The sequence below is a fragment of the Trichosurus vulpecula genome, chromosome 9, assembly GCF_011100635.1.
Source record: "Trichosurus vulpecula isolate mTriVul1 chromosome 9, mTriVul1.pri, whole genome shotgun sequence".
NCBI lineage: Eukaryota > Metazoa > Chordata > Mammalia > Diprotodontia > Phalangeridae > Trichosurus > Trichosurus vulpecula.
In genome coordinates, this window is record NC_050581.1 from 64,313,298 (window position 1) to 64,326,510 (window position 13,213).

A 13,213-nucleotide genomic window follows, 5' to 3' on the forward strand; every position below is an offset into this window, starting at 1 on the left:
GTGAACATGATTGCCTTCCTGGCTCTCCTGGCTTTTACAGATTTGGCCCTTTCCTGGCTAGGGAACATGTTTGACTACCCTCGGCTGAATTTTGAGGTACACTTTTTTCAGACCTTTTCACTCCAGTGGTATTGTTTTTCAAGTGTATTAAATAACTATTTGAAATTTTAGGCTTCGTGATAAATGAAGACCTATATTCTGCTACTATAAAGCATAAGCTTCCAATATCCCACCCTCTCCCATATGTACATTCAATTTAATTTGACTAATACTTATAAATATAAAGAAAGTAATATAAAATGATGTCACAAGATAGAGAATACCAGCAACTGAGGGGAATCAGTAGAAAATAGTCAGAAGAAATCTGGGGATTCAGTGCTATGGAGGTGAGAAAGGAGTACATTCCAGACATGGAAAATTGCTTTGTGTAAAGGAACAGAGAAAGAAGGTATAATGTTGTGGACAGGGAACAGCTAGCAGTGCAGTTGAACTGGAGAAGAGGGTAATATGAAATAAGATTGGAAAAGTACTGTAGATGGGAATCATATTATGGAAGACCTTAAATTTAATTCCATATACCTAAACCCCTTCTAATACACCTCCATCTTTTCTTTCCTCTCCACCACACTGCCACCACTCCGTTCCCTCCCCACCCCATCCCCCATCAAAGCACTATCATATTTCAATCTACCTTCTTGTGATAAGCAGGTGCTTGGGTTGAATCACTTCTTTAGATGCCATAGAACCCTTTCCATATGAGGCACTAATAAGTAATTGGATTCCAAAATGTTTCGGGGCCATGATTGCTTAGAATCATAATGCATCTTCTGGCCTTCTTTTTGCAGGTGATCTGCTCCTATGTCTTCATGCCTCTTTCTTTTATGATGGGGGTTGACTGGGAAGACAGCTTTCTTGTTGGCACACTGATAGGATACAAGACTTTCATCAATGAATTCATAGCCTTCCAGCAACTTGCAAAACTGATCAAGTTGCGAAAACTAGCTGGACCCAAATTTGTAGATGGTGTGCAACAATACATGTCTGTGAGTACCTTCATTATTTTGCCTTCCAGATGGGGTCATCAATACACTGGATGTATGTTAACATGCCGTTTTTATTTGTGTTTAAAGTTTTATTTCAAGAAAGAAACCTTGGTTGTCAGAACAAAGCAACAAACCCTTCATCAAAGTGATGGTCTATTTCTGAGTAGCATAGGAATAGGTGGTCCAAGACCACATTTGTCTGAGAATTTAGTAAAATACTGCAGGGAATACCAAAATTTACTGTTGGCATATGTTGGAACGAGGTAGGAAGAGCTCTGAATCTATAAATTCTGAATGAATGAGTATTCATCGAATAAATTCAATGAATCTCCATTTTGCTACTTCCTTCCTGTGAAAATTTAGGCAAGCCACCTAAACTCTCTGAAGCCTCAGTTTCCTCATCTGTAAAAAGGTGAATTCAACTGGATGCCCTAGGGTTTCTTCTGACTCTTACTCTATGATCCTGTGACATCATATCCTTACTACTCAGAGGAAAGTGCTTTTTGTTAATTCTACCTATATGGTGACTAGTTACAATGGCTTTCTAATAAGAGTGGGAAAACATCAGCAAAGTTAAGAGCTATGGAGAAAAGAGAATTCCATAGGTAAATAGATAAATATATACCTCAGACTAGGATAGATCAAAATGAAACAGCACAAGCCTTGAATAGATCCTGTTACAGAAAGTTCAAGTAGAGGATAACCATTTAGCTCTTTTCCTCTCCCCTGGTATTTTTTGATCTTGACTCTGTCTTTCATTGCTTATTGTCTAAAACTCCAAAGGACAATACTGGATTTGGAATCAGAGGACATGGGTTCAAATTCCAGCCCCACCAATTGCCACGTATATAAGCTCAGAAACATCATTTAACCATTCAAAGCCATAGTAGCCTCAACTGTGAAATGGAGGGAACTGAACTAGAAGCCTTCTAAAATTTTGTCTAGCTCCAACTCTGTCATTCTATGAATTAATGGTGGGTTGGAGACTAGATCACAGGCATCCTAAAAGTCTACTGTTCTTTGTACTACATGCCCTATAAAGCATCACAGGGTGTGATGATACCAAGGGAATGAGAACTTTGGTTTTAAAATCATAGATCCGTAAGGGACCTCAGACACCATATAGTCCAAACTGTTCCTTTTAAAGATGAGGAAACTGAGGTCCAGAGATGAGGTTACTTGACCATGTTGAGACAACTAAAAAGTGACAGAGCTGGGATTTGAATGCAAGTTTTTCAACTACAAATTCAGCTTGCTTTCACACTGTACCAAGCTGCCTCCCCATCTGTCTTCTTATTTCTAAGCAATAAAGCTGATGCTTTGGTTAGGTCTTAGTTCACAAGGAAAATGTAAAGGATACAAGAGGGCAATTTGGATTGTCTGACAGCATTCACAATAGTACGTAGATAGAGTCGAGGTAGGAGAGTACCAAAAATCGTGATGTTATCTTCATTCACCCACAGAGCTCTTTGCCCAAGCTTCTAGCTAATCAGGATGAAAGACTCCACTTTCAATGGTTCTAGCTCTTAACACTTTCCCCTGCTAACTTTTCTTCTCTTCTTCCCCTCCATCCCCTTTTTTCTTCTCTTTATCAAGCCTATAGTACTTAGTAACAATCTACTTAGGTTCAGAATAAGACGTACACTTTATTGAACATGAACAATGTGGAAATCTATTTCCCTGAACTATGTATCTTAATTATATGAGTGTATGCTTTTTTTAATTGTTCAGTTATGAGGGAGACATGATGTATCTAGAAAAAATTATTTTTAAAAAATAACTGAATGTTAAGTACATATAAATTGAAAAATAAGTGATGGCCTAACCAAAAAAAGCTCCTTTATACTTCACTAGGAGTGGCTTAGCACTTATTCCTGAAACCCTGGTAAAAACATTAAGGTTAACTTATTAACTAAGAATCTTCCCTCTTAGGATTCTTGAGGCTAGGGTTAGCTGGTACCATGCCAATAAATGGCCTTCAGAGAATAACAGATTTAGAACTAGACAGAATTTTAGAAGTCTTCTAGTCCAGTTCCCTCCAAATGGCTTTTCTGAGTTCATATAGGTGGCAATCAGTGGGGCTGGAATTCAAACCCACATCCTCTGATTCCAAATCCAGTATTGCTCTGTTGGAGTTTTAGACAATAAGCAACAAAAGACCAGAGTCGAGATCAAAAAATATCAGGAGAGAGGGAAAAGAGCTATCCCCTACTTGAACTTTCTGGAATGGAATCTACTCAAGGCTTGTGCTGTTTCACTTTGATCTATCCTAGTCTGAGGTATATGTTTATCTATTTACCCATGGAATTCTCTTTTCTCCATAGCTCTTAACTCTACAGGCATTTTCCCATTGTTATTAGAGAGCCATTGTAAACAGTATAAAGCCAGTGACATTAACTCGAGATCCAAAGTAATACTATTACCCCATATATACTGCTTGTCTGCTTCTGTTGCCAGCTGGAAGACTCACTAGTCCTCAACGTGGATTAATAAGATGGCATCATTTAGTCAGATAATCCATTTGACTTACCTAGATGTAGAACTCTGCACAGTCCAATCAATTCGGTGTGTCAGTTACTCTTGACTAATTCAAATGAATAACAACACACAAAACCTGGTAAAAATAACTACGCAGTGGTCAAAAAATGACATTATGATCTCTAAACTGGTCAACAAATTCCCCACCTTTACTGGTAACATTCCTATAGTGCTTATAGATATGTTCAAATAACTTTTTCCCAGATTGCCCCAAGGTCTAGGCAGCTAGATGGCACAATAGACACAATATGATGAAGACAGTCACTAGATAAGTCACTTATTTTCTATTTGTCTTGGTTCCTCATCTGTAAAATGGGGAGAATAAAGAGTTGTTGAGAAGATCAAACAAGATATTTTAAAGTACTTTGTAAACCTTAAAGTTCTTTATAAGAGCTAGCTATTATATTATTAGCATATATCATTATTACTATATGTATATTTTATTGTCATATTGCACATTAATGTTATAACAATGTAACATAATATATAGCATAAAATAATATGTATATAATGATATATAGTATAAAAACAAACTTTAATCATTCATCTTATCAACCATCCCATTCTCATGCATGAGAGAGAAAGAGGGCACTGGTGTGGATTTTCCATTGTCATTCTACTTCCTACAGCTAATTCTGAAGCATGAAATTGAGGCTTGTTTTTATCTCCACTTCCTGGTCTTAAAACAGAGATGATTTGCATGAACATCATAAATCTTTCCTGATGACTATTGGGTGTGAGAGCTAGCTTCTGGGACTAGTATTGATTTGCCCATGACTTCTAAGACCCTTCATATTCTGGAACGCCCCTAAAATACTCAAATCTTGCCACTATAGATTGTCCTGAGATGATCATGGTATGGTGTATTTGTACAATACATAAATCCAGTGTAGGCAGATGAAGTCCAAAGTGTATATCCCTAGAATAGGAAATTGTCTTTACAGAGTACATATAAGCTCTTTTATAATCTAGGTATACTGTTGGTATTATATGTATGGTTTCTCAGGGAGCAAAAGTTTTTTCTTGGGTGTCTACTAGGACTTTGGATCAACATATGCTAGTAGATCTCCATGTTTTGTTGGCTTCCCACATCTTTTGCACTAGCATGCAAAAATTACAGATGTTGGTACATTTCCTCTCTAGGTTGAGGATTCAAGATGAGTCTTGACAGTCCTGGTCCAGTGTTGTTCTAGACTCCTCCTGTTTCCAGTTTTATGATGTCCCTCGCTAGCCCTGTCACAGTCTAGTCTTAGCCCTCAGACTTCTTCTCCAAATCTCCTTTGAACATTATTAGCTCCACATTCAGGGATCAATATGTCATCAATTCTTTATTTGCTTTACCTTGATTTCTCCAGAAAATTCCATCTGTTCACTGTCGAAGTTGCTGGGTGTGTGTGTAAATGTATATTTACATTCTCACACTCTTTTAAGCCCATTTTACTCCAAATATCTGCATTGTCCAATAAAGAGCATAGAGCAAGGCAACCCTGATATTTGCAGCACAAACACGTAGGTGTGGAGTGACCAGAATGACATAAAGATTACAATATATCCTTCCAGGAGAGTAACTGTTCATGGATTCAATGTCTCACCTGAGTCTTTTCCATCATAGGCTCAGGCTGGGGTAGGCAGGCATCCACTTATCACCTGTGGGCATTAGACCTATGATTTCATCAGTGTGTGGAACTCCCAGTGTGGATGTACCCTCCACCAGTATGGATCAGAAACCTTTCTATAATTTAAATTCTTAAATCTGGGGTTCTCAAAGGATATGCCTCAAGTTTCACTAGGCTTGCCATGGAATTATCTGTTATTGCAGATTATTTTCTGTTAATTATTAGCCTTAATTGCAGATAAAAGGAAGTTTATAAATAATTTTATTCACCTATCCATCATACACAGTACAGTCAGTATTCACAAAATAAATAAAACTTGCCTATTACTAACCTGTAAGCACTAACCTCAAAACACGTCAGACCTTGAACTCAACCAAATGGCTGACTTTATTGTAGGTAAATTGCATTTATAGGTCTCCCTACTGTTGTGCTGTATGCTGTGTATGCCTCCTCATTGCAAGCCAAAAATAAGTTTAAGAACCACCGCCTTCATGGGTTAGGAAATCCTAGTGAGAAAACTCTAATATTGCAGATGAACAACTGACCTACAATTTACTGTGTTAAAGAGTTGCCTGGGGCACCTAGTGATTAAATGAATTGCTTTTGGTCACATTCTTTATCCAAATCCAACACTTTCTGACTTCTTGACTGGCGGATCTCCCATCCACAGTGCCATAGTGCTTCCTACTATAATGATAGCACAGATTAATAGTGTTAAGAGATGGTATGTAGAAAGAATGATATATCACACCATCCTCCCATTATTTCCAGTTCTCATTTGCCTCTTCCATAACTTCTGGCATTCTCACCAGTCCTAACTAGTTGGTGTAGACTATATGATTGCACACATACACACACACTCAGCACCAAGAATTTAGTCACAAGATGGCAAAATTTTCAAGCTACAGCAATGCATGATGAAGGGGTAACAAATTGCACCAGTGAGGTTTCTTCAGTCATATCACTCGTGTAACATATAGTGTAACACAAACTTTGGCAGGTTCTAAGGGGCAACTTAGCTAAATTCAGTAAGTCTTATTACTGGAGGTTTGACTGCCATCAGATTGTTTTTTTTTCTGCATAGCATCTCATGAAACCATATTCTATGCTGCAATGTTCATGACTTCATTGGCAGAAAGAACAACTCCATCCCCCCCACCCCAAGCCCAAACTCCCTCCATCCTCCACACAGGCGAAAGCATGGGCAGGTCTTAAAGGCACCCACATCCTACTAGATATTGAGTAAACTTTTTAAAAAATGTACAATTACAAAAAGTAATTACTAAAAAGTGAGAGTAAAACTGAACTAGCCACATAAGTTAGGAAACTAGGATAAACTAACAATTTTCCTCTGCTCTTAGCCAATAAACAGTGGATCTCTGAGAAACAGATGACAACCTCTATCCCAGCACACATTAGAATGGGTAGATTCAGTGGGACACCAATTCTATTCATTCTATTCTATTCTTGGTTCATGTAGTTTTGGCCCCCTTCTCAAAATATCCCTCTCATCACTACCCCTTAGGTCTTTCCTATTCAGCTCACAGCTCCTAAGTCTTGGATGTTTCTTATACCAAAAACAAAGGAGTAATTAATTAAAAATAAAGACATTTCATTAAAAAGAAGAGCAAGATAAATAACAAGGACAAATTCTCCCCCATATAATCTCCTACAGTTTCCCATGTGCTCAATGGGAGAGGAAACATTCCCAGCCCAGAAAACATACTCTTTTGGTTGAACCTAACTAGAATATTTTGCTGTTTCATAGGCTGTTGTGTGCTGCCTCCCCAAAATGCTACCAATGTCATCTGCTGGGCTACTTGTACTTGTTAGCCGAATACTTCCAGAATCTAAGATTTAGCTAAACTGCCAGTTCTCTAACATGGCCAGTTTTATAGCGTTCTACACCATAATTGCATTCTGGGTTCAGGTGCACTGAACATTCCATGCCTACTCTCCATTCTTTGCAGTAATCATGCCCAAGGGCACCACAGAAGATATCATAGGTGTGTCTCCTGTGTATTATTTTCTGTCAATAAGAGTAACACAGAAATCTAATACCAGTAGCCCAGTTTATCTCTGATGATTTCTGTTTCCCCAATTGACTTTACAAAGCAAGTGACTTTCAGAACATAGAATGTTTCCTATTAGCATTAATTTATATGCAAAACTATTTAATTACTTGTTTGTTATCAATTATACCTATAAAGAATTGTAATGAATCAAACCTAAAAACAAAAATATGCAAAAGCATGGGGAATGAGGAGGAAGAGATTGTAAGGCTATCCTTGCTTCCTTTTGGGAGAAAGTCTGTGTTTTTATGAAGTAATCTTGAAAAGAAATCTCGTGCACATCTCAATCCACATCATAATGCACAAATTATAAAACTCATATGCCTTATTCCCTATTTGATTTAAGAACTGTTGGTGATTTAGAGACCCAAAATGGCTGTTGACTTTGACAGTTATCCCTTCTGCATCACTGGGGTTAGGGATGAAACACTGAAATCCAGAAAATCTGCATAAAATTTTTTGGCCTTCCCCTTAATACCAGAGAAGAAGTCTGATTTTTTTCTTCTTCTTCTTTCATGGGGTGTTTATAGTACCTTATTGTAAAATTTGGTTAAGTATTTGGTCATAGGACCTGTGTCCTCTGCTGGCCTTTGCATGGCATCTGTGGCTTCCATAAAACTCTCCCCAAAAAATTCCCACTTAATTTCTTATGCCAACCTACAATATATCTAATAGCAATAGAGAAAGTTGCAATGTGGAAGAGATAACTTTAGTTTATTACTCTGTTTGAACTTTGTCATCCAAATGGAAGTCACTAATTTCCCAAAACAGATATTTTAGCTTTCTGGGCCTATAAGAAGTTGGGTCTCCTCCCTATTTTTGCTGACTGTCCAGCAGCAGCAGTCTTCAGATAAAGAGTGAAAGGGGTGTAAATGTTAATTCCCACTTTGCCAGTGTAGTACTAAAGGAAAAAAGAAATGCATTCTTTCCAAACCAAATTAACCCCTGTTATACAGGTATATACATACATATGCATACATGTTATCAGAAACAAATATGAGCTTATATTCTCAAAACCAGTGTTATTAAAATTAAATGCTCAGCTCTCTATATTCTCACACATTTTCAACACAGATAAATGGACATTTGTTAAGGAAACTGAATCTCATATGACAAATTCATTTTTAAATGATGACAGTTGTACATATTGCCAAGAATAGTATTAAGTCTCTCAGCTAATTACAATTAATTTGGCACCCAGGCACAAATGTGTTTATGCCTGATATTCCCAACTTATGCCAGGCTCTGTTCAACTGTAAACTCAAAAAATCAGTAAGAAACTTGCATTCTTCCTCTTAGCTTTTGTAGAGTGCATCATCAAATCAGAAAATAATGCTGGGGTAAGATAAATTAGAGTGGTTAATAGCTGGCAGCCAGAGAAAGGCAAGAGACAGGGACTGGGAGAGTCATTTCTGTTTTAACTAGCCTAAGAGAGAGAATAGCCAGAGAGAGCCAAGAGTAAAGTAAGATCAGCAAGGAGTGCAAATTGCCATGTTGTAACTCACTCAGTGCCATGACCCATTTTCCCTCTGCCATGATGAGCCGCTGCTCATCACTGGGATTTATGCACCATTCTTACTCCTACAATGCTTTCCCATATGTTCCAGGATAGAGGTTTAGTAGTACTTTGTCGGTGGAACGCTTTCTTGGATAGGCTCTAAGGGTATATAGGTGGTATACAAATCCTCATGTTCTTCCATTGGTTCCATCACCATCCCAATCCATGAAATACTAGGGATGGCTTCATTGGGTCCTGCAATCTGGAGTCCCCTTATTCATGAATTCTTCCCCCTTACTAGAGGAATGAAGTCAAGTGGGTTCTGGTGGAGAATCTAAAGATGCTTCACAAAGTAGGGATCTCTGCAATAAGACAGAGAATGAGACTGATAACTTCCAGTATAAAGCCCTGAGGCTCACCCATTAGATCAAATCTTCTTGGGGGAAATCCGGACTTGACCCTTGACCTTCAAGCCCTCCACCAACATTTATCTGATCACTTGGAAAGTATGAACTTAAATAGCCTCCGGTTCTCCACAGACCATTGGGTATATGAGATGGAAACCCACGGGCAAAATAAGTTTAGTTGGAATATGGATAATGTTGATACAGAACTCTGACACAGGTAAGAGTGAAAGCCAATCATCCTGATGATAGAGAGTACTGCCAAATTCAACAATATTTATTAGGCACTTAGAGTTTGTAGACAAAAGTACCAGATGCTGGGGAAATACTGAGTTTAGATAAGAAATGATTCCTGCACTCATGGAGCTTACAGTCTAGTGGGGAGAGATGACACATAGATGGACAAACAAAATTATGAAAATTGATACATGCAAGAGCATTAGAGAAGTACAAAATAAGTGCTAAGTGATGCCTGCAAGGCAAAAGGGGTTGGGGTGGGGGGAGATCAGGGAAGACTTCCTGGAGGAGGTGCCATTGGACTTTTAAAAAGGATAGGTAAGAAGTCAATAGGTAAAGAAGGGGAGGGAGAGCAGAGATTTTTAGCATAGGGAATAACATAAGGCAGAAAGGCACAGTACATACTTTAGAGAACAGCTAGTAGCCCAGTTTAGCTAAATTAAAATGTACATGGAGCAAGGAAGACATAATCCTAGAGAGGTAAAGAGGCATTAGATTTTGGAAAACCTTGAAATTTGGATAAATGAATGGGGAATGGGGAATGAGTGGGGAATGGGGAGCCACTAATGATTTCAGGGGGAGGGGAGTAACATTAATACATGCACAAAGAAGATGACTTTAACAATGGAATGGAGTAATGGCTTGAAATAGGAAGTGGTGACTGTAGAAGCAGAAATATCCAAGGCTTCATTTGAGGGTGCAGTCGCCATGTTCTATTTGGCTATCTACTGTGTAGCACCTACCTCACAGGATTGCTGTGAGGCTCAAACGATACATAACTTTGTCATATGTTTGGAGGGAATAGCAAGGTGTACATGGTACATTTGCAGCTTCATGGGCAATCATCTTTTTATTGAACTGTTACGGAAATGCTTATTTTGTGACATGAATTAAAAATAAAATAATATTTTAAATGTTTGACACATAGTAGGACTTTAGCAAATGCTTGCTTTCCCCCACCCTCCTCTGCCTGTGTAGGACTGATGGTGAAGGGGTAAAATTTATCTGAAAAGACAGTGAAAAGTACAGTCCAGAAATGAAAGATGCATTGGGGGCCTCAGACGGAGACGAAACAGGAGGGGAAAGCATGTAACAGCAGCTCTAAGGGAGGCACAAACCATCAGCCTTTACTGCTATTAATGACATTACTTTCAGAAAGGTTGGAAACAATGGCCTCTCCCTCCCCAAAGATCTTTAAAAGCAAATGAATGATAGAATACTGCCTAGCTGAAGCCACTTAATAAATGGAAACAATTTTGTTTGAGACGAGAGGGAGAAAGCTATTTGATGAGTACCTGCGAGGACATGGAGTTTCAGATTTCTGGCTCTCAATACAAGCATGCAAAGCCATAAAAATGGCTGATAGGCATTCATACCAATTCTAAAGACACAGGGACACAAGTGTTACTGGAAAAAGAACAGAATTAAGTTCCTGCTTCCTGGGTCCAGGGAGGCAAATTTGACACATGGCCCTGAAGACTACTCAGCTTTAAACCAAGCACAGACAAGAAAAAATAATAGCCACATATAGTTTCTCTATTACCCACTGAATAAAAGAATAATTCCACTATAATTGTCAATCATTTATTAGGCACCAACTGCATGTTAGCCGCTGGGCTAAGTGATGGAGATAGAAAGAAAAAAATTAGAGCAGGAGCTTAATAGTCAACTTAAATAAAATATGTTGCCTATTGCCCATCAGAAAGCAGGACTGAAGGGGGGAGCAGAAGGTCCATGTACCCAGGTATATATTTCCCCCCTATTTCTGGTTTAGTCTGGCAATGGGAATATACTTTTTCTTTTGGAGGAGGAAGGAAAAGCATTGGGGTTAAGTGACTGGCCCAAGGTCACACAGCTACTAAGTGTGCCAAGTGTCTGAGGCCAGATTTGAACTCAGGTCCTCCTGACTCCAGGGCCAGTGCGCTACTCACTATACCACCTAGCTACCCCGAATATACTTTTTTTTAAAGTGTGTATAAACTACTTCTTGGCATCCGCTGAGTGTTGGAGTCAGAGTCATACTTTCCTGAGTTCCAAGCTATCTGGCAGTTCTAAGGGTGATTCATGGGTCATACTTTTTTGAAGGGACAGGCTGATTTTGAAATGCAGGAGGCCCATTCCTATAAAAAGCAGAAAGCTACTTACTCAGTGCCACTCCCATAACTCACTGATAACCTCTTTTCAGAGAACTCTGGTCTAGCTGAAGCTGAGTGGGAGATGCGTTAAAAAGTATATCTTCCATAAGAACTATCGTACCCAGTAACAGCCATGTTGTGCGATTGATCCAACTTTCACAGGACTTAGCTCTTCTCAGCAATGCAGTGATGTAACACAATTCCTAAAAGAATTATGATAGAATGCTATCCACATCCAGAGAAAGAACTGTGGAGTCTGACTGCAGATCAAAGTCTATTTTCACTTCTTTGTATTTTCTGTCTCGTGGTTTTCCCCTTCTGTTCTGATTCTTCTTTCACAACATGACTAATGTGGAAATATGTTTAATAGGATCATACCATATAGCCTATATTAGCTTGCTTGATGTCTTGGGGTGTGGGGGAGAAAAAAATTTGGAACTCAAAATATTAAAGTGAATGTTGTGAAATATGTTTACATTTAATTAGGAAAAAATGAAATACTATTAAGTGAAAAAAAAAATATGATATTTCCAAGGCAGATAGACTCTGAACTCATGGCAGGAGAGGGGGAAGAGGGGGATGGGACAAAAAAGAGAGTGAGCTGTCATAGTATTACACATGCCAGGATTGTAACTTGGAAGGGCATAAGATGAATTATGGAAAATGGGGGACTCTGTTGTTGGCACTCCAATTATTGGTTGTCATTTTGTTTCATGTTGCTATTTGAAGGCAAAGGAGATTAGAAGATGACTCTGCTGCATTTAATGGAAAACTCACATCTATAGGATGTCAGGATTAAGAGATAGAAAGGACCTTAGGTCACTTAGCCTATCCCTCTCATTTTATGAATGATCAAACTGTGGCCCAAGGAGTTAAATGACTTGCCCAAGGTCATAGAGCTAATAAGTGGTCAAGGTGACATTCAAACCCAGGTCCTCTGACTCCAAAAAGAAAAAGCACAATTGGGTTAACCAGAAAGCTGCTGAGGTCAGGAGAGGGAGCAGATGCAGAAGGAACTTTCTGAGCCTGTGAGAACAGGGAGCAAACCACATTCTGGAGGTGCAGACTGATGCTTCATGATAGTTTGAATTATTTCTCACTAGTCTTGATTTTTTACGCTGTCTCTAGATTGGTCCCCCAATCTCTTCTAAATGCAGAACAACTCTTTGTCACCAGTGTTCATACTCCAGCTGTTTTTCAAGACTCTAAACTTCAAAATATTAACAGTCGGAAGCTTGTATGGTCTGGTTATAGCCAGTCCTCATATCCATGGGAAAAAACAAGTCTTTTTGCATCTTTTTGTTTCATTTAGCAGAAGGGAAGGAGCAGAAAGATGCAGATTTCACTGAAAAGGGGCTTTATGTAAGCAAGCCATGAGGGTCTAAGTTCCTTGGAGCACACTGACTTCCCAATCAAGTGGTTGTCTCATGGGTCCTATCATGTCGGTGCTGTTTTCCTTCTCTTGTGGGATAATGGTTGCAAATTTGACTTTCTTGGTGAATAAGGCAGAGTCATATACTGGAAGCCTAGGTGAGGAGTTAGAAAAATCTGAGTTCCTATCCAACTTCAGACACTTATTAGCTGTGTAGCCCTGAGCAAGTCACTGGAGCTCTTAGCCTCAGTTTACTCATCTATAAAATAGAGATAATAGCATTAAGCTTAAAGAGTTA

General features: G+C 38.8%; 1 protein-coding gene across 1 annotated transcript in view; it reads left to right on the top strand.

The window, feature by feature from the left end:
* Window positions 1-13,213, top strand: part of LOC118832135 (solute carrier family 28 member 3-like) — a 139,029-nt gene that overhangs the window by 115,253 nt on the left and 10,563 nt on the right. Inside the window, exons 10-11 of the mRNA XM_036739565.1 lie at window positions 1-96; window positions 846-1,043. Of these exons, the coding sequence (XP_036595460.1) occupies window positions 1-96; window positions 846-1,043 (294 nt within the window). The remainder of the gene's footprint in view (window positions 97-845; window positions 1,044-13,213) is intronic.